Source organism: Phascolarctos cinereus, unplaced genomic scaffold (genome assembly GCF_003287225.1).
Source record: "Phascolarctos cinereus isolate Bilbo 61053 unplaced genomic scaffold, phaCin_HiC Scaffold_4;HRSCAF=312, whole genome shotgun sequence".
NCBI lineage: Eukaryota > Metazoa > Chordata > Mammalia > Diprotodontia > Phascolarctidae > Phascolarctos > Phascolarctos cinereus.
In genome coordinates, this window is record NW_027555847.1 from 318,895,224 (window position 1) to 318,917,242 (window position 22,019).

The following is a 22,019-nucleotide window of genomic DNA, read 5'->3' on the forward strand; positions in this document are numbered from 1 at the left end:
CTGAGAGAATGGTGATGCTCTTGAGAGAAATAGAGAAGTGCGGAAGAAGGGATACTTTGGGGAGAAAGATAAGGAATTCAGTTTTAGATATGTTGATTTTAATATGTCTATAGAACATTATGGGAGATAAGAGTCTAGAGATCAACAGAAAGGTTAGGGCTGGATAAATTGAGAATCATCTGCATGGAGATAATTATTGATTCCAAGGGGTCTGATGAGATCACCAAATGAAGTAATTTAGAAGGAGAAGAGGGCAAAGGACAGAGGATTGTGGGACACCCACTGGTTATCAGGCATGACCTGAATGATGATCTATCAAAGGAGTGGTCAGATATGAGAAGAACCAGGAGAGAGTAGTATCCTGAAAATGTAGAGACAAGATAGTATCAGGAGAGGGGGGTGATTGACAGTATCAAAAGCTGTAGAGAGTTCAAGATTGATGAATAAAAAACCTTTGGATTTGGCAGTTAAAAGGATATTGGTAACTTTGGAAAGAGCAGTTTCTGTTGAATGATGAAGTCAGAAGCCAGACTGTAGAGAGTTAAGAAGAGAGTCAGAGGAGATGAATTGGAGGCTGTAAGTATAGACAGCTGTTTCTGTGAGTTTGAGATAGGAGAAAGAGAGAGCTTGAGGGGGGATGGTAGGGCCTGGTGAATTTTTTTTTTAAGGGTTGGGGCTACTAGCTTGGGCTTTCTTTTAGGCAGCAGGGAAGAAATTAACAGATAAGGAGACATGAGCATTAGAGAAAGTGGGAACAATTATGGGGGCAGTCTGCTAGAAGAGACAGGAGGGGATGGGATCAAGTGTACATATAGTGTGTTATCCTTGGCAAAGAGAAGGGCTACCTCTTCATCAGAGACTAGAGTGAAGTAGGAGAGAATCATGGCTGGTGTCAAGGAGTTCTGAAAAGAGAGCTCATGGTGAATGTTTCTATTTTCTCAGGTCTGAAATTGTGACCTTAACTGAGAAAGTTGGGAAGGGAGGATGCATGGAGTGCAACATGAGAATAGGGTGGAAACATGTATGAAGTGACTAGAAAAGAGAAACAGATTGTAGAGGGCTTTGAGAAGTATAGTCTTTCTTTGGTAAGCAATAGGATGCCACTGGATCTTTTTTAATACTGATGTGATAGGGCAGTATGTTAATAAATATTTATTGGGAGGCAGTGTGAAGGATTTATTTGAGAGGCCCATTCAAAGTCTGAAAAAGAAAGGGATGAACATATGAGGGTATTTGTAGTTGTATTAGAAAGGAAGGGACAGAGTAGGAAATAACTGTGGTGGTGGGATGGACAGGACTTGACAACTGATTGGAAATGGAGGACCAGGTTGAAGAAAGAGTCAAAGCTGAGTCAGATTATAAGCCTGAGCAAGTGGGAGGATGGCAATGTCATTCACAAAAATAAAGAAGTTTGGGCGAGGGACAAATTTTTGGGAGACTTTGTAGTATGTTCAGTTTGGAACCTGTTCAGTTTGACGTTCTAGTGGTCAGATAGAGATCTAACAACATGATATGGTGGAAGAAGCACTGGATTTCAAGTTAAAAGAATTGGCTTTGTATCCTGGCTTTGCTATTTTGTTACTATGGATGAATCCCTAGATCTCTGGACATCACTTTCCTCCTATTGTAAAAATGAAGAGGTTGGATTCAGGCTCTACAAAATGAGACTGATGCTATAGGGACAAGTTAGGGTTATTTGCACAGAGGTGAAAATTGAAGCCACAGGAATGAATAAGATCTCTTCTCTCTCTGTGCTCTTTCCTTTAGTGAAGAGGGCCAAGGACATAACATTGGGGGACACCTAAGTTTAAGGAATAGGAAGAGGAAGAAAAGAAAACAAAGGACACGAAAGGAGTGGAGGTAGGAGAATTAAGATTACAGTGTTTTGGGATATGAGGAAGTCAGCAGGGTCCAGTGCTGCTGAAAAGTTAAGAAAAACTAAAACTGAAAAAAGGTCATCAGATTGGATAATGAGGAGGCTACTCTGATGACCTTGTAGAAAGCAATTTAAGGAGAGATGGAGGAGGAAAGTCATATTAGTGGAATTGATTACTGCATGGTTGATGAGTAAGTAGAGGCAGCAAGTGAAAACCACAAATGTATTTAAAAGATTTTACACATCCATATGTTTAGAATGCATGTGTCAGAAGGCAAGGAGCAACTGTCTGTGATTTTTAAAGAGTCTTAATTTAAAATAATATACTTTTCTTATTTTAATTAAAATTAGTTTGTAGTTGTATTCAGCAGCAAAATGTGGATTAATATGAAAGGAAAACATCAAAGTAAATTGTTTAGAACCTTAAAAGGTAGGGTTTTGGTTGTAAATAAATATGTGAATCTGACAACTGTTCACAAAGTAAGTTTGTAACTTTGATTACTGAAGAAGAATAATAATAACATTAGGCATGTATGGGAACACTAAAGTGAATCAGCTCCACCTGTGTCTAGGGGTGACAGAATAATTCAGTGTTAAAAGCAGTGGGCCAGAAATTAAGAGACCTGGGTCCCAGTTCTTACCTCTGACCTTCTATTGCCTATATATTAGGACATGGGGTAAATTCAGGGAAGACCAGTACTCTGGTGTGAGGGCTGCTGAGGCCTTTTCAGGGTTGCTTTCCACCTTTGTTGTCTACCTGAATCACAGAACTCTCATCTTTAGCATCTGCAGTGGCCACACCCTAGTAAATCATTTCAGCAGACAGGTAATTGAGGGATCTCAAACCCTTTGGTCAGTTGGTGAGTTCACATGCTACTCCAAGCATGTGAAGACTTCCCCAGGTGGAATGGAAAGATGAGAACAATTTGTTCCAACAGCCATGAAGGACAACAACTATCCCAATTATGGTGTTACTTTGGACAAGTCATTTCACCACTTTAGGCCTCAGTTACTAGGAAATATAGTTTAATAAAATGTTTTGACTGTTAGCTTCATTATACATACTATATACTGTTTATCAATTTTTCAGACTGTTAAAACTCAATAAAAAATACCACCATGCCTGTACTGAATTTATTTATTTTGGGTATTTCTGAAGGCACATCAGGGTCTTACAGGGCTTTAAGGTCATCATCATTATAAATATCAGTTTTCATTGAACTGTAGTTGTGCTGAATTTCTAATTAATAGAAAGAAGTCTTTTATTAATAGAAAGCTACATAGACCAGCTTTTATTATATCAATGAGAACTTTGATAGATGTGTGATTTCACCAGTGTGGATTCTCCTTACGCCATTGTGTTGCAACCTCCTGGGACATCTCACGTGAGTCATGCTCGCGTTTTTTCCATATGTCTTTCATAGAGGATATATTCCTGTACCAGTGGCCTCCCTTTTGTTGTTTTAGTATCTCATGGATGCCATTGTACCACTTGTGTTGTCTCATTCTCACCATATGACTAGTTTACCTTCCTTTCTCGTCATTTCCTTGATAATGCAGTTTTTAAAGTTTACTGTTGCCATTTGATTTTCATCAGTCATTTATGGAGATCCTCTCCCTTCCCAACTCTCAGAGTGCCTTACCTTTTAACAAAGAAAAACATAAAAGCAAACCCAACTGATGTAGGAACCATATCTGAGAGCATATGCAACATTCCACATTCATGCTACCCCTATCTTTTCAGTGAAAAACAGGAGATTTCTTTCCTTATTTCTCAAGAGCCAAAATTATCAGAGGTATATAGCAACCTATATAGCAAGCAGCTTTGTTATGTTTATTTTTTCTCTCCATTACATTGTTGGAGTTGGGTATATCGTTTTCCTGGTTCTGCTTATTTTGGTTCTTTCTCATTTTAATTTTTATAGTGTTTTTATTATTTATAGCCACGTGATAACTCTAGGAGGCTATTTGTAGTAAAGAGATAAACCTTTTCTGCAGAGATGAGGAGTTTGGGATCACTGAGAGCACTGATCCTTTCTCAAATATAATCCATCCTGATTTCTTCCTTCTTTTCAATACCTCTTCACACAAGTCCTCAGATGCCTTATTGTTGTGTTGAAGTGAAAACTGGCAGCTTCTATCATCCAGGAAAGGCTTTGAGGACAGTCCCAACTTCTGAGGAACAGCCTAGTTATGTGCAGAGATAATCTCTCATCATAAATAGGCTGACCTGTAGGCGATCAATTTTTTTCAGTCATGACAACACATAAAACAAAGAAAAATAGTCCTGTGCAGTACCTTTTTATGGGGAAGGTGACAAAACAGAGTAAAAAGGGTGCTAAGAATCACACAATTTTTACATCATTTATATAAAGGTTACCTAACTGTCATTGCTGTAAATGTTAGATCCTTGTCCAGTGAACACGTGACTGGAGATGATACTTGGAGAAAATAAATCATTTCATTATTGACATTTTTCTGTAAATCAAACCAGACAGTAGAAGGAAGTTACAGCTATAAATGATTCATAGGTTCTTTTTGGAGAAAGAAATAAAAAATTTGGCAGGGTTGGTTTAATTGTTTATCCCAGGGCAACAAGAAACATCATTTCTTGAGATGCTTGGTTTTCTCACATAACAGTGCTCATGATAAGCATTTGCAAAAAAAAAAAAACCATTGTAAATTATTTAAAGCTTATTTGCCAGTATCTGTTGGAAAGGATAGGGAAGTAGAAAAATTCTAGAAAGAATTCAGTATGATCCTGAAATTTAAGTCAACATATACTTAAAACTTGTGACTTTGATGCAAAGGTAGACATAGGAGAGACTAGCAAAAAATGTTGGAATAGACCTTAGGAATAAGAATTGCAAGGAGCCGAAGACTATACAGCAGCTTCATGTCATTGTATCATAGATAAATTATTTTTTTACTTAAAATTTTCCTTTTTATTATGATCTTAGCAAACATGAACATTTCGGTATACGAAGAACAGAAATGAAGATTGTGAGCTTAGGTTACATACCATTTGGGTGTTTTTTTAAAGTATATGTTAAATCTAACATGATAGTAACAAAACTGCCCTTCAGTTATTTGTGTCCCCTTCTGAATTCATATTATTTTTTTTAATGTCTCATTTATACTCTTCACGCATACATTTAAGAAGAGTGGAATGGTGCTAGTCATGGGAAGCACCAAATTGTTATTTTTTCTTTTTTAAAGAAAGAAAAAAATTGTATCTTAATGGGCGAGAAGTGAGTGGTTTTTGATGTGAGGAAGATATTTCTTTAAACCAGAAGAAGGTAACTCTAAAATATCTACAAGCAGAACCTCAAGAAAAATACAGTGTGACCACAAGGTTCCTTAGTATTCTTCAAAGAAATGAAGCAAGAGTTTAAAAATGATATTTCAAAAATTGAAAATCAAGTCATTGCAGCAAAAGTGCCTACTATGCTAGGCTCTTAACATACTGGGGACATAAAGAGAGACCAAAAAAAAAAACCCCAAAACAGTCACTGTTTTCAAGGAGCTCAGAGTCTAATCAGGGCAGCAACATGCAAACAACTGTGTACAAGCAAGATATATACAGGGTAAATTGGAAGTAAACTCAGAGGGAAGGCACGAAAACTGGGAAAGGTTTCTCATAGAAGGAATTAGCATAGCCAAAAAGGAAACAAAATTATTGTTCATTTTTTCAGTCATGTCTAACTCTTTATGACCCCATTTGGAGTTTTCTTGGCAAAGATACTGGAGTAGTTTGTCATTTCCTTCTCTAGCTCATTTTGCAGATGAGGAAACTGAGGCAACTAGGTGAAGTGACTTGCTTAAGGACACATAACTAGTAAGTATCTGAAGCCAGACTTGAACTTAGGAAGATGAGTCCTCCTGACTCCAGGTGCAGTGTTCTTGACACTGCACCACCTTGCTGCCCAAACAAAATTGTTGCTTTTTTGCAAATTATTTACTTAGAAAACACTAGAATGGTAACAAAAAAATTAATTGAGCTGAGCATGGTGACGGATGCTTGTCATTCCTGCTACTGAGGAAGCTGAGGTAGTAGATCACTTGAATTCAGGAGTTCTGAGCAGTAGTCAAGCTAATGCTGGTGGGTTGTCTACAATCCAAGTCTAGCACCAATATGGTGAGTGCCTGGGGATCAAAGGACTACCAGGCTGCCTAAGGAGGAAACAAACTGGCTTGGGTCAAAAATGCAACAAGTCAGAACTTTCAGGTCAGCCATGGGGTCAGCAGAATAGCCACTATACCTTCAGGCTGCACAAGATAGGGAGACACTGTCAATAATAATAGTCAGTAGTTGATAAACATTAAGTATGTAGTATGTGCCAGCCCACAAGAAACTCACAGTCCAATGGGGGAGATAACACATAAAAATAAGCTGAAAAGCAGGGGGGCAGGGGTGGTAGCTGGCACTAAGGCATAATGACAGCTTCATAGTTAATTCCATTTTGCAGAATGATTAGTATCTGGAAATGAAGTCCAGGAAAGCCACCAGGTGGGAAATAATACGAATTGCTCAGATGCTCTCAAATGTAGAGGAATCAGGGAAGAGCTGCCAGATATTTACCCTCCCTCTCAAACCAGAGGAAGAAAGAGACCTCATGGGCAGGGGTGGTGCTGAGGAGGAGTGAGTTTGAGAGTTGATTTCTTGTAAAATGATGGGTTTCTGGAGATGATGTAGTCTAGGAAAGCAGCCAGGTGGGAACATCAGCAAAGTCAAAGGGCACAAAATGAAATGCACACAAATCATCAACAAAACAAAACGGGAAGAGATTTTTTTGAAGTTCCATGTAAAATAACTATAGGATGTATAAACTACCTGGGAGTCTAGCTACCAAGACACACACAGGAACTGTATGAATACAACTTACTATTTGACAAAAATGGCTGGGAAAACTGGACTGTAGTTTGACAGAAATTTGGTTTAGACCAGCATTTCACATTGTATACCAAGATAAACTCCAAATGGATAAGTGATTAAAATATAGAATATCACATCATAAGTAGAGACTAGACAATTTTTGACAAAATGGACAAATTTGATTAGATAAAATGAAAAAGGTTTTGCACAAACAAAACCATTGTAACTAAAATTAGAAAGAAAATAACTGGAGAAAAAAAAATCGTTCCAACAGGTTACTCAGATAAAGGTCTCATTTCCAAGAGAGATAAGGAACTGATTCAAATTCATAAGAACACAAGCCATTCCCTAACTGATAAATGGTTAAAGGATATGAAGTTAGTTTTCAAAGAAGGAAACCTTGTTATCGATAACCATATGAAATAATGTTCCACATCATTAATAATTAAAGAAATGCAAATTAAGGCAACTCTGAGATTGTATCTCAAACCAATCAGATTGGCAAAAGGAAAAGACATACTGATGGGGCTGTGGAAAATAAGCATATTGATGAATTATTGGTAGAGCTGTAACTAAGTCTAACTAACCATTTTGGAAGCAGTTTGAAAGCATTGGCCAAAAGTCACTAAACTGTACATATCCTTTACCTAGGAATACTACTACTAGGCTTATATTGTAGAGAACAAAAAGAGTAAGGATCCATATATACTAAAATTTTTATAGCAGCTCTTTTCGTAGTGGCAAAGAGCTGGAAATGAGGTGCCCGTCAGTTGAGGAATGGCTGGACAAATTCTGGTATTCATTTCCCACCAGCTGCACTGATGGGTTTCTACTCCACTATCATTGTGGCCACCACCCCCTTCTTCCCCGAAAAGCTCATCAGTAGGAATCTCATTATCATGGAGGTTTCATTAGCTTTGATACTCATACCTCATCAGGACCCTAAGTTGTGTCTGACTGGAGGGCTGAAAAGTGAAGCAAAAAAAAGTTCTCCCAGAGCTCCATTTAAAGAGGGCATAGAAGCCCAGGCAACATTTCCCACCAACTGCAATGCTTGTTTTTGCCTGCCATAATTATTCTTGTGCTGGGTGTTATCTCTCACCCCTCCCTTTTAAGCTTCCTTTTGTGAGTTACCTTCCCCTATTTGATTTTAAACTCCTTAAGGGCAGGGATTGTCTTTTTCTTATTTGTATCCCCAGCACTTGGCACAGTGCCTACCACATAGTAGGCACTCAATAAAGTATTGTCTTGAATATAATAGAATAATGCTATTAAACTGTAAGAAATAACAAAACATGGTGTCAGAGAAACATGCAGAGATTTGAATGAAGTAACATAGAATCAAGTTAGCAAAATTAGAACAGTTTATAAAATAACAGCATTGCAAAGACAACTTTGAAACTTTTTTAAAATGTTGATCAGTCAGAAGGACTTGATTATGTAATGTGATATCCACCTCCTGACAGAGAGATGATAGACTTCAAATGCAACATGAGACAGACTTGTGGACATAGCCAATGCAAAAATTTGTTTTGCTGAACCATAAAACTCTTAACCCTGGGTTAAGGGTTGCTTATTTTTACCTTTTTCTTTTTCTCCAGCTGGGCAAGGGAAAGTGGGAATTATAGAAAATAAGTGCTTATTAATTGGAAAAAATAAAATAAGTTACACTAAAAAAAAAAAGAAAATTACCCTTGCATTAGAACCTTAATGGTCAAAACCATAAGCAATAAACTACACCTAATATTACAGGATGTATAACTAGGATAGATTTTGGAAATGTAGTCCTATCCCCACATACATGAAGGCCAGCCCTAATACAGGAAGACTGGAGGGTTGGGGTGAGAGTTCTCTCTAGACAACAGAAAGGAAAATGGGGAGAGGTTCATGGGGCTGATTGATCATTTATGATGCCTATTTATTAAGTGAGGAAGGAATATGTAGAAGTGATTCCATATGCTCTGCCAATTCAAAAGAAGTTTGAAAGAATATTCTATTGTAATGATTTTGAATGTGTAGCCTTCATAACTGTAGATCTTTGCCATTGGCTCTTGTAGCGAGGTAGATTCTGGGACAGACAAAGTTCGTTTAAGGGGTCATGTAATTGGGGGACCAGGGAGCCAGACAGTGGTGGTGTGAGGACCAAAGAGGCTACAGAAGTTGCTGAGACTGAAGGGATGGATTAGTCCTTCCCTTCATTTTCAGTGTCATCCATAGGGATTCCAAGGGTGCTAAACCTCATAGATGACTCACACAGGTCTCTTTTCTAGTTTTGTTTGATGACTAATAAACATTTTTGAATGCGTTTTAACACTGTTTTTCCCTGGATTTTTTTTTACATAAAAATTAATATACTTGACAATTTCTTTTTTTTCTGTTCTATTTTATAATAAAATCATTATTTACTCTGTTGAGTAAAGTTCTGTATAGTTTTCCTATTCTTGGGCCTTTTCCTTGGAGTTTCTCTATTATAGTTAATTAGTTCATCACATTTTGGGTGTGTTATAGCTAAACTAAATTTATACTGCTATTAAAGGAATGTGTTTGAGATACCATCATATTTTACAAAATAAGAGATAGTATATGAATATACGTCTTCATGTTGCTGCTTAAGAATAGAAAAAGTATGAATTGCACTATAAACAAAAAGAGGAATTTAATGTTCTGTGGCATCTACAAAGTTCCAAAAAAGAGTTGTCCGTTTTCATTAAGTATACTGAACACATTTACGTAATACATTGGTAATAAAGAAAAAGAGTATATACTAGGAGGTTGCAATACTTTTGTGAAAAGGTGATAGCGTCATCCAACTCTGTACTTTAATATCAATATGTATTGTAATGTGGACACTTCTCTGAGTTGGTGTTTATTACATACATATTCATATCCATAAAGGATTGATTAATTTCTAAAGCTTTTTTTCTCAGTCTTGATCCTTCTTGACCTTTCTTTAGCATGTGACACTATTAATCACCACATCTACCTTCTGGAGTTTTTGTGCCACTAATCTCTTCTTATTTTTTTTTTTGTAATAATAAAAGTAAGTCACATTTATATAGTGCTTTAAGATTTACAAAATGCTTTACATATCCCCATTTTGCAGATGAGGAAACTGGACTTGAGAGATTAAGTGCTTTTCCAGTGTCATAAATGTAGTATCTGCAGCAAGGTTCAAATCCATGTTTTCCTGACCCTTAAGTCTTGGCATGCCCTGCTGACTTTACTTATATGTTCTTTCTTGGTCTCCTTTGTCCAGATCTTTGGGTGGCCCCCAGAACTCTCTCCTAAGCCCTTTCTCTCCAGCTTCTCCTGGTGATCTCCTCAACTACCATGACTTCTTGTCTCTGATGACTCCTAGATCTGTATATCCAGCCCTAGTCTCTCGCCACCTTCAGTGTCATATCACCAGTACCTATTAAACATTTCTAGCTGAAGGTTCCTTAGGCCAGAGGTATTCACATTTTTCTTGATCACACACCCCTATCATAAAACATTTTTTACTATTAATCCTAATTTGTATGTATTTATATATCTGTAAGTTGTATACACCTTATACTATACTAATTATGTGAATTATAAAACTTAGAAAAATTGAAATTTAAAAGGATGAAATAAAAATGAAGTTATATTTAATCCTAGAGTAAATTGTGAACCACTGAAGTTTATTCAGTTGGAGAGAAAAGGTCAGACCTATACAGTCACTTTAGCAGTTATATGGAGGACAGTTTGGAGAAGGGAGGGTCCTAGAGGCACAAAGACCAGTTAGAAGCCTATTGTCAGTAGTCCAGATGAGGGCCTGAACTTGAGTGTTGGCTGTGAAAATAGAGCAAAGAAATATGTGAGATGCAGAGATGATGAGTTTTGGCAAATGACTGGATAAGTGGGGTGAGGAAAAATGAAGAATCAAAGATGGCATGTAGTGAGAACCTACATGACCAGAAAAATGGTGGTGCCATTGGCAATAATCAGGAAATTTAGAAGAGGGAAGGGCTTTTGGTGAAAATAATATGCATTGGCACCTTGATAGAGTTCACTCATGTCTGCTCATCCTATGTAATTCACTCTGTTCCAGCACAAGGAAAAGGGAGAGAGGCAGGACTCCTTCTCATTCTTCATGTCCCCAAGCACAAAGTCTACCCTCTGGGTATAGTGGGATGGGAGTATGCAGCTGCTTCTGGGAGTACCTGGGAGCCCTGCAGGTTAGACTCCCTACTCAGAATAGGGGATGCTGGAAACTTATAGACCAGGAGGTGTGGTTGTGTTGGAGACAAGCCCCATCACTGGGTAGGTCTCCAGGGTAGGATGTAATCCTTTCTTCCCACTCACTGATTGTTTGATCACATACCCTTCTAGAGTCAGTCCATCTTCCCCCCATCTCAGGGTAAGGCCATAGGCTCCACTTTGGAGATTGCTGCCTTAGATATTCCAAACTCAGCATGCCCAGAGGGGAACTCATCTTCTCCCAAACTCACTCCTCCTAACAGGGGTGAGTAGTGGAAGAAGACAGAAAGCTAGGAAAATGCTGTTGGTGCCCTCTAAATATTTTGCCCTTCTGATACCTCAGAGAGATGAAAGAAAGAAAAAGGACCCATATATACAAAAATGTATTTTATAGTGGCTCTTTTTGTGGTGTCAAAGAAGTGGGAACCAAACAGATTGTGATATGTGAATATAATGAACTGTTCTTGTACAGTAACAAATGATAAAGAGGATGGTTTCAATAAAATCTGGAAAAACTCATGAACTAATGCAGAGTGAGCGAAATTAAGAACTGTCTATTTTCCAAACTAAATACAAATGAATCTATTACTTCTTTTCTATTGTCACCTCTTAATATTAAACGTAAATCAAAATTGGCTATATTTGAAATAAATCCAAAATGAAGATACCAAAATGGGGAGGGAGGGGATTAGTTTAAATTGAAAGGTTCATTCCCTGATAAATGTGTAACTGCCATTAAGCTTTTTGTTCCATTTTAAAGAGTTTGGGTTATAAGAGTATATGTTGCTGTTATATTGAATCTATGATATATTTTTTTTAAAGTAGATCTTTTAAAAATTATTATTTCAAAATATCCTTAAAAAGCTACTTCCAATGAAAAGCATTCCTGTTGACTTAGCATTCCATATAAACTTTGCAACATTATAATTTGCATAATAGTTGGTAAAGAAGCAGGCAAAGTGGGAACAATATTATGGCGTATTTGGTTGAAACATCTAGAGCAATAGTTTATTCACTTTATGAAAGTTAATTTAACTGAAGTTTGTGCTTAATCTTTTCTCATAAGAATTTTACCATTTTATTTCCAGGAAAATTTAAGTTTCTTTTGGTAAGCAAGGTTAAAATTATTCATATCACAGTTCTCAGGTTTTCTAACTCCAGCAGTTTAATCAGACTTAAGTTTTTCAAAGTCTTAGTATTTGTCACAAACTTCGTTCCATTTTTTTTTCCCATATCTATAATATGAGGGTAATAAGAAGTTTTTCTTTGCAGGGTTTTTGTGAGGATTGGGGACATAAAAATCCCTTGGACTTTGTGAAACTGAATAAATGTACTGAATTTACCCCAAAAAAATTATTCATCATGGATTTTCAAAAAAGATAAAATAGCAAAAATTTCCTTGTCATTGTATGGTATTGTAACTGTGTACATTTAAATGAAAATAAGTTTTGTGTCGTTTTCTTATTTTCATGCTTCTGCATGAAAACATTTGCTTTGAGTTTTGTGTATGTTTTTAAAATGAGGTAGTTAAAGGCAAAAATATGTGAATTCTACATTACAAGTATAAATCACAAACTATAATAGTGGAAGCTGACCTATAGGAGTTAAACTAATCTCATTGATCATACAGAATATTTATCTTGTCAGGCAAATATTTTATCTAGGCAGTTCACCTTTGATATGTTTTATAGATTTAATCTGGTGGATAGAGAGGTGAATTCATCTTTTGAGGGTTCCTTTAACTCTCTATCACCTAAGATACAGAAAGGGAAAAGGGCTAGACCTGTGTTTTCAATAGTTTAGGTTCAAGGTAAGTTGTCTATCGATGCAGGTTGGCACTTTCTCAGCAACTTAATAATTTTAGAGCAGAGGTCTTGAATCGTAGAGCAGTTGTTCTTCACCTTTTTTTTTTGTCATGTGGGGTGAGTAGTGGAAGTAGAATTTTTTTTTTTTGTCATAGACCCCATTGTCAATCTGGTGAATCTTGTGGTCCCCTTCTCAGAATATTATTTTTAAATATATAAAATAAAATGTATAAGATTACAAAGGAAATCAGTTATATCAAATTATTTTTCTTAAACATGTTTACAGACCCCAGGTTAAGAATCCCCACACTTAAGTACGTTGCCTATAGCTAGTATTTAGGGCTTGAATCCAAGTTTTCCTAGCTTCAAGGCCATCTCTGTACCCAGTATGTTGTGCTACATCTCTGATTAATAACTATTATTACGTTGAAGTTAGTAACTTTCTATTACTATAGAAAGCCAAAACCAAACTTTACTAAGTAGTCTCCTGCTATTAATGAAAATTAACACACCCTCAAAGCAAATGTGTCAGTAACTTAGTAAAACCCAGAAATATCAGTATTACCCAGCTAACTCAAGGCGTGTATTTGATCCATATACAGAAAGAGCAGAAGATTCATTATCCTTCAAATTCAGTTTACTAGTGAACATTGTAGCCTTTATGCTCTGTTGCATTTTGACATTAATGTTATAGAGATAGGATAAGTACTAGGAGGTTCTTTGTTGAAAAGTGAGCTACTGTTACAAAAAAGCTAGAAATATAAATTAGTTATTCCTAGTTATATGAGTTCACAGTATTTTCCTAGGACAGTTACATTTTCTTTATCATAATTTCAGCTCCTTACTTGTTAATAAAGTATTTTTTTTTAACCACAGGATTTGGATCTAGAAGAACATAAAGCATCAAATAGTTTGAATTGTCTTACCACCAATGTAGAACATATAAGCTGTATTGAAAGAGAAGAATCCACAAATGTGAAAAAGAAAGTCAAAATAGATAATCATAATAAAAATAGTCCATTGAAGTTTGCTGATGCAGATAGCAAAGAAAATGTAGACTCACATCTTAATGTGAATGTCTATGATTTGGCTTTATTTAAAGAAGACAAAATAGTAGAAACTGACAGTGAGCCAGAAGAAGGTGAAATTACAGACTCTCAGACTGAGGACAGCAGTGATGTAACTAGTGAAGACAATCTTACTTCAGCAGACACTGAAGATGAAGGTGAGTTAATAGCCTTTACATATAACTAATTTAAACAGTTTTCTAAAAAACTAATAATTGGAGCAAACTGGAAAAAGAGCTTATAAGTCAAATGGTATACCTGCAGAAAAATGGTTTTAAAATATCAGCATAGTTTTTTAATGTCTATTCTAATCTAAATATGGTTAATGATGTGTGGTTTTGCATTCTTTTTTTTTAAGGGGTGGTTAGGAATAACTTAAATACTTCTAAAAATATGTGAGTTGCTCATTGTGGAGACTGGTGCAGATTACAGTACCTACAGACCTTAATATGAAGTTGGTAACTATATCTTTAGTTATTAAGTAAGCATTTAATAAGCACCTACTATGTGCCAAGCTCTCTGGTAGCACTGAGAATATGAGATAAGACAGTCCTGCCCTCACGGAGCTCACAGACTGATAGATGAGACAACCTGCAAACAAGAAAGATGTGTACAAGATAAATAGGAAATGATCTGCAGAAGGAAGGCAGTCGACTTAACGGGTCAGGACAGATGTCCTATTGAGGTGGGAGCTGTAGCTGCAGGGACGCTGACTTCAAGGAAGCCAGGAGGCAGCGTTGGATGGCTGCGGCTAAGCAGGCTCAGCACCTGGTGGGAAATCCTCTGGTAGCAGAGAAGGAAGGAAGGAAACAGGCATTTAGTAAGCATCTACTGTGTGCCGGGCGCTGTGCCAAGGGATTCACAGATATCTCACTTGATTCTCACGATCCTGCTGAGATGGGTGCTGTTATTATCCCCTTTGTACAGTTGAGGAGAAAGACAAACAGAGGTCAAGCGGCTTTCCCAGGGTCACACAGCTATTAAATTGTCTTCAGCTGGATTTAAGGTGTTCTTGAGCGCTCTGTCCACCGTGCCACCCACTTTACTCATAACAACCTTAGGAGTATCACTCTCCCTGCTTTACAGATAGGAAACTGAGGCTCTTAGAAACTGAGTCATTTGCTGAAGGTCACACTGACACTGTCAGTGCCGAGCCCCTCTCTAAAGCAAAAACTGTTTCATCTAGTCTTGGAGTCATCTGTAACCTTGAATGTGCTCACTCCACTCGCACACATTGTAAAATAAATTGGGTTGGAAAATACAGTACCAAAAATTATCTGCTAAAAATCCTTTGTTTTCTTTTGTTTTTACAACAGAGGCCAAGGCACTGAAAGTATGAAAAATGATTTAAGTGTTTTCTCTTTTCTTTTATAAAGGATGAATTATTTTATAAGCTTAAATATTTAAAATAATATGATAAAATGTATGCTTGGAATTCTTTCAAGCCTCAAGTCTAAAAGTAAACTATTTCATGCTGTTGAAAAATTTATTAATTAATCTCATTCCCTTTAAACTAATCATTACCCTCTATTTTTTCTTTCTTTCTGTTCTGGGTTACAGAGGAAGAAAAAATTTGGCCTCCATGTATTAGAGTCATTGTTATTAGATCACCAGTACTGCAGACAGGTTCACTTTTTATTATCACAGCTGTAAATCCAGCTACAATTGGAAGGTAAAATATCTTAATATCTCTCATCATATTATATTAGAGAATATTAAAATTATATTCATATGTTCATGCTTAATTGTCTGTATATGGGTTATCCAAGATCAACTTATTATCAAGGCTGTTTTATCTTAGCATTTTCGTGAACTGCTTACTGCTCCTTTTCCAATTTATACTGATATATGTACACAAATTCTAACTGAATTTAAATATTGTTCTAAGTAAAACATAGGTGGGTAAATCAGCAGTGTGTGTGCATATACACATGTACATATATATACACACACAAACATATGTATTATACATAAACACACTAAGCATTCTATATAAATTTCTTTTGGAAAATTTTTTAAAATTTACTTATAGAGCTTTCCTAATGTGGATAGTCTAGAAATTACCATATGACTGAATGAAAGAAATGAAATTGGGTACCATAGGATTGTCATTATACAACATTGTAGGTTGCCAAGTATATAAAAGTAATTGCAGTTCACTTATTGAACTCTCTAAGTGCCTCAGGCAACTATTTTTATGCACTTTAAATTTCAAGCGCTTAGGGTGGAAGGATCGCAGTAGGTCAAAACACAGTGGACCTGGTCCTGTATCAGATGGAAAATTTACTTAATTGTTTGAGGCTTCATTAAGGACTAGTTTTGTCTCTATGATAAAATGCCCCTTTGTTTGGTTTTTTAAAGCTCTTCACAATCCAGCTATAGACTGCCTGTTCAAGTTCTTTGTACATTACTCTTTTTACACATGCTGTGTTCCAGCCAAACTTCACCACTTGTCTGGCACTCATAAAATCATTTCCTGTCTCTGTGGCTTTTCACGGGCTGTCTTCTGTGCTGGAATGTGTTCCTCCTCCCCTTCGCTTCTTAGAATCCATGGTGCCACCTTCTACAGGCCTGTCCTCAATTCTCCCAGTTGCAAGTGCCCTTCCTCCTTCCCCTGTTCCTCCTTGAGGACAGGGAGTGTTTTGTTTTTGTCTTTGAAGCACAGGACCTAGTAAGATGCCTGACTCGTAGTAGGCAAAATAATAAATGCTTATTGATTGGCTGAGTGAATTAGAAGAGGTAATGTGCTACTATAAAAAGTATTCTAGTAGCATGAAAAACGTAAGCATTTTCAAAAAGGCACTAGTCACTTCTTAGTAGTAAAATCAGCCTTAGTCTTTTCTCAAAGTATATTATTTATGTAGTTTTTAGGTTTAGAAAATGACAGCATAAATGGTTCCCCTCTTTTTCATTATATTTAATTTATATGCAGATTGCTTTGTACAAATTTGTACAAAAACACCTATAGCAATAAGTAAACACTCAGGCCTTTTGATACAGACCTTATCCAAGTAGCTTTGTAACCAGAGGGGATTTCCTAGTTAATCAAGTAGACCCACCCTCTCCAGGTGTTTGACCTGCCATGGGTTAGCTGAGCTTTGGTTATTATATAGTGGAGACCTGAGAAGTCTTAAAGCCAGTGCCCAAGGGGATATGTAAATCTGTACTTAAAAGTTATTCAGAAAGCAATTTAAGAAAAAAATTAGTATTTGGTAAACTCTTGTTTGCATGGTTGCTTCTGTAGTTATAGTATTTACTTGAAAAAAATGGCACTAAGTTTAAGATAAATACCTTCTTTCCTTTTTCATAGCATAGGAAAAAAAATGTACACTATGTATATGATCTAGGTAAAACACAGACTTTGAAAGGTTTTTAAAATTGGGAAAATGAACTTAACATTCACAGCTTTTTCATTCCTTAGACTCTGGGCCCAATAAGAGGACCAAAGAAATGAAGTTGCCAGGTCATAGCTATTGAATAATAATCTTTTCTTGATGTAAACTGTAAGGAGTAGGAAAGAGAGCATGCATAGCCAAAGATTAACCCTTATTTTTCAGTCTTCATGATGATATACCCCAAGGGTCACAGTCTCAGCAGAGAGGCAAAGAGTTGACTGTCAGAGAATTCCTTCAACCTCTTGGGAAAGGCATATTGGCGTGCTGATTGGCTGGGCACTCTAAGCAGACTTGAAAGGTTATAAAAAAACAAATCTGTACCACAGAAATCTGAATTTGCTAATCAGTGAGCAAATTGCTTAGCGTGTTAATAAATCTCTTTACTTTGCATTTGGCCTATCTTTGATTCAGTCATTGGATATCTGCTGATGATATGTCTTTCTTAAGGGATTGAGAGAATTCTCCAACAATTCATACCATAGGAATGCATTACAACCAAAATGAAATATGGCAATACCTTTCATTGTTTACATGCACTTTTAATGTCCTAACCTAGACACACCCTTCCCAGCCATTCTCCTGATCTATCTTGACTTCACATTTTGTATATCTATAGTTTGTACTCTCAGTCTCAAAATGGAAACATGTAGAGGGAACACGAGTGTTTTCTTCTAACAGTTTCCAGAGGCTTGGGGACTTTATGCCTTTAATTTCTTTACTTTTTGTTTTGTTTTGTTTTTGTTTGTTTTTTGTTGTTTTAGGCAATGGGGTTAAGTGACTTGCCCAGGGTCACACAGCTAGTAAGTGTTGTGTGTCTGAGGCCGGATTTGAACTCAGGTCATCCTGAATCCAGGGCCGGTGCTTTATCCACTGCGCCGCCTAGCTGCCCCCAATTTCTTTACTTTTTAAGAACTAATTTCTGGCATCAGTGCAGTCTCCTTTTCCTTACAGCTACAGCTCATAGCTAACTGGATCCGCGGTGCTCAGCAGGGAAAATGAGCTTTGATCACACATAGGATAGCTTCATATTTTTCATTGGGAAGGATAATTTAGCTTATTCTTATTTCAGATTTTATACAGTGCCTTAATCTTAAATGCTCTCAAACAGTCGAATTCACCATTGTACATGTAATAAAAATAAGAATTTATTCAGTAGACCTGGGAAAGTTCATGCCAAGTTGGTCCAAAGATAAGGTTTCATAGATTTAGCTTTATTATATGCTCACTGGTTGCTGATTATTTTGGGTTAGATGAACCAAAGAATGAAAAGTAATTTTCATTACTTTCTATTTAGGCATCTTTACTTTGACAAGAAATTCAGAATAGGGTTAAAGATAAGATATAATCTATACTAGGGTTCTTCCCAAGATTGAGAAGAATGCATTTAAAATATTAACAGTTCCTCAAAATTCCAGTGTCATTCTATAAATGGTATAGTTATATATGGCTGAAAAATTATTGTATTTAACTTTCCAGAGAGAAAGACATGGAGCATACACTCCGAATTCCTGAAGTTGGTGTCAGTAAGGTAAACTTGAACTGAAAAAAATACTCCTTTCCCATGTGTTTAAGCAGAGTTAAGCTTTTCTTATTTGAGCTCCAAGCCTTTTTGTTTTGTTTTGTTTTTATGACTAATTACTAATAGAACATTTGTGGTTGAGTGTGGGGTTTTGTTTTGCTTTTCCATTTTGCTGAAAAACTATTAGAATGAAAGTTGCAACATTTTTCTCTTAAGATATGTGATAAAATCCTTTTAATCACAAGATGAATGAACTCCACCTGTTGTCTTTTTCTTTAATTTAAAGCAGAGTAAGGCACCCCAGGCACTCACCTTATTTTCATCCAGGCCCCTAAGTCACTGGTTTTATAGCAGAAGTAAAATTTTTCTGGCTAATGGGCTGCTGTCACTTCCTCTGAAGAAAAATTTTAAGAAAAGAGTGAAAAGCTAGGATAAATAGCCAGGGAGCTAATAAGAATTTCACAGGGAAGTAATGAAAGACAGGAATACACCAAAGTTCAAGATATTTATACTTTAGAAGCTTCTGAGTCTACCTCTCATTCCTTTATTTCTTTCACCCTTTCTTTCTGTGTTTATCGTGTTTTCCTCTCATTTATTTTTCTCTCTCTTCCTCTTTTTCCTTATTCTTTTCCCCCCTTTTATCTTTCTTCCTATTTCCTCCTCAACCATGTCAGGAAAAAAAGATATGAAATTGAAGTATCTGTATTGTGTGTGTATATGTAAACACATATATATGTAAAATAGTTTTCCTTTTGCTAATTTTAATGAGCTTAATCTTCTGTCTTCTCCCTCTCATCCTCCAAATGAAACCACAAGTACTCTAGAATGCACTAAATTACCCTAATGCTTCAATATTTCTAATCTTTGAAAGGAAAAAAAAATATTCAGGCATACTTGAAAAAATAACTTATAGGTCAGATGCAGACATTATATTTATTAGTCAGATTTGGGAAGAAAGTACAGCATGTATTTGCACCAGCATAGTAAGTTGCTTTTTATTCATTGTGGTCCAAATTTAAAAAAAAAACTTCCATGTTACTCTAAAGTAGATAAAATTAGTGGTATCTTATCTTTAAAATTAACATGTTCAAAGACATAGGAGAGTATTAATGGTCTGAGACAACATCATTTCACAGGGGTCACATTCATTTAATAGAATTTTTTTTATTTCTCTCATTTCTCAAGTTTCATGCAGAAATTTACTTTGACCATGAGTTACAAAGTTATGTTCTTGTGGATCAAGGCAGTCAAAATGGTACAATTGTTAATGGAAAGCAGATTCTTCAGGTGAGTGTTTTTATATAAGTTAATCAAACACCTATGTATATTGTTACATAGCTTTAAAAAACTAAAACTCATAACTCTCTCTGAAAGCTATAACATTTGTAGACTATCTTGTTCCTCAGCTCAAAATTCCTCATAGGCTCCATTTTTTTTTTTACCAATTAAAATTCATAGTCCTTTACCCAAATTTGAATGCAGTCTGGCACCACTTTTTTCCCCTCAGATTTATTTCATATGCTGTTCTGTGGTGAAACTAGACTGTTCTGTCTCATGTCCTTAACATTCTGTTCCTGGATGCCCTTCGCACCCATCCTCTAAAGACCAAGTCAGAGTCATTTCATCCAGGCAGCTTTTTTTTTTATCCCTTTCTGTCACTGACTTTCCCCCCAGAAATCACAGGTCCAGACCCTGCCCCACCACTACCACCCTCCCAAAAAAGTTTATTGTAATTATCAATTTATGTGCCTCATCTCCTCCTATTAGAATGCAGTCTCCACGAGGGCAGATAAATTGTTTTATCTAAACTTGATCTCTTCCATACCACTAAGTACGGTGTTTTGAACACAATGAGTGCTTAATAAATGTTTGGTGAATTGAGATGACTGTATCAGTGGAAAAAGGGCTGGATTTGTGTGTCATAGGAACTGTTTTCTAATCTTGATTCTGCCACTTATTATCTGAATGGCTTTGGGTCATTTCACTTCAATGAGTCTCAGTTTCGTCATCCACAAAATGAAGGAGTTGGACTAGACAACCTCCAGGGTTCCTTCCAGCTGTGAGATCTGTGATTATGACCACGGTTCAAGTCTTGTCTCCCCATGTGGCCTGGGGAAAGTTACTTAAATGTCCAGTGACCCAGACAGCTTGCTAAGACTCTTAGTAGCAGAATAATTGCCAATATATGTTGGTTGAGGGAATTTCCTATGTCAGTAAAATCATAGGTCTGAATCAGTAAATAAATGTATATTATAAAATTTGGTATAGGTCATTTATTCAGTAGTAAAGTACAAATCTTTTATGTACATATGTGGAAGCTATTACCACAATTCTAGATTCAATCACTGATTTCTCTCCACGAAGGTAAAATATATTGTGGCTAGTCTGTTATCAGGGAAAAAGCCTTAGAAATCAACTTCATATGCCCCTCCCAGCCATTACTTGTGTCATTAGACTTATAATGATAAATTTAGTTTTCCTCCTTACATATAATTAGATCTGGAAATATCCCTTACAACAAACTCCAAGACCTCCAGGCTTTGGGGTTAAAATGCAAATTGTTAAAGTAAATATATTGATTGTCAGGAGTAATGTTTTCATTCTAGGAGGACTGCTTTAGAGCAGTGGTGTCAGACTCAAGAGAAATAATTCCTGTGGGCCACGTATTGACTTCAAAAACCACTAAATTAGCATTATCTATGTGTATTGTATTTTTATTTATTTTGTTAAACCTTTCTCAGTTACACTTTAATCTGGTTCTAGTTGATGAAGAGTTTGACACCTTTGCTTTAGATTAGCAAGCAAAAAGATATGCTTTGAGCTGAAGAGAAAGAATGTAAGCCTGTTGTATGAACCTCCCCAACTGCTGTCCTCTTCCTCATTCTGACTTCTTTCTGTGTGATAGTAGTTTGTTGTACTGGATAGTTTGGGAAAGGGAATAAGTATTTGTATAGCACCTACTCTGTGCCAGGCACCATGTTATATTCTCTCATCTGATCCTTACAACAACCATGTGATGTAGGTGCTATTACCCATTTTACAGTTGAGGAAACTGAGACAACAATGGTGAAGTGATTTGCCCGGGGACCCATAGCTAATAAATGTCTGAGGCCAGCTTTGAACTCAAACCTTCCTTTCTTCAGGCCCAGGGCTCTACCCACTGTGCCAGAAGTTCTTTCCGTTTGGAAATTTAATTGATATATCTGATGGGGTTAGAAGAAATGTTTGAAATAAGAAGAAATGAAGGTTGTGAAAGGAAA

At 36.4% G+C, this 22,019-nt stretch overlaps 1 protein-coding gene across 1 annotated transcript in view; it reads left to right on the forward strand.

The window, feature by feature from the left end:
- The window catches only part of AGGF1 (angiogenic factor with G-patch and FHA domains 1), a 53,803-nt gene that overhangs the window by 17,642 nt on the left and 14,142 nt on the right, over positions 1-22,019 (forward strand). Inside the window, 4 exon segments of the mRNA XM_020998389.2 lie at positions 13,655-14,003; positions 15,406-15,517; positions 18,717-18,768; positions 19,945-20,046. Coding sequence (XP_020854048.2) covers positions 13,655-14,003; positions 15,406-15,517; positions 18,717-18,768; positions 19,945-20,046 — 615 coding nt within the window.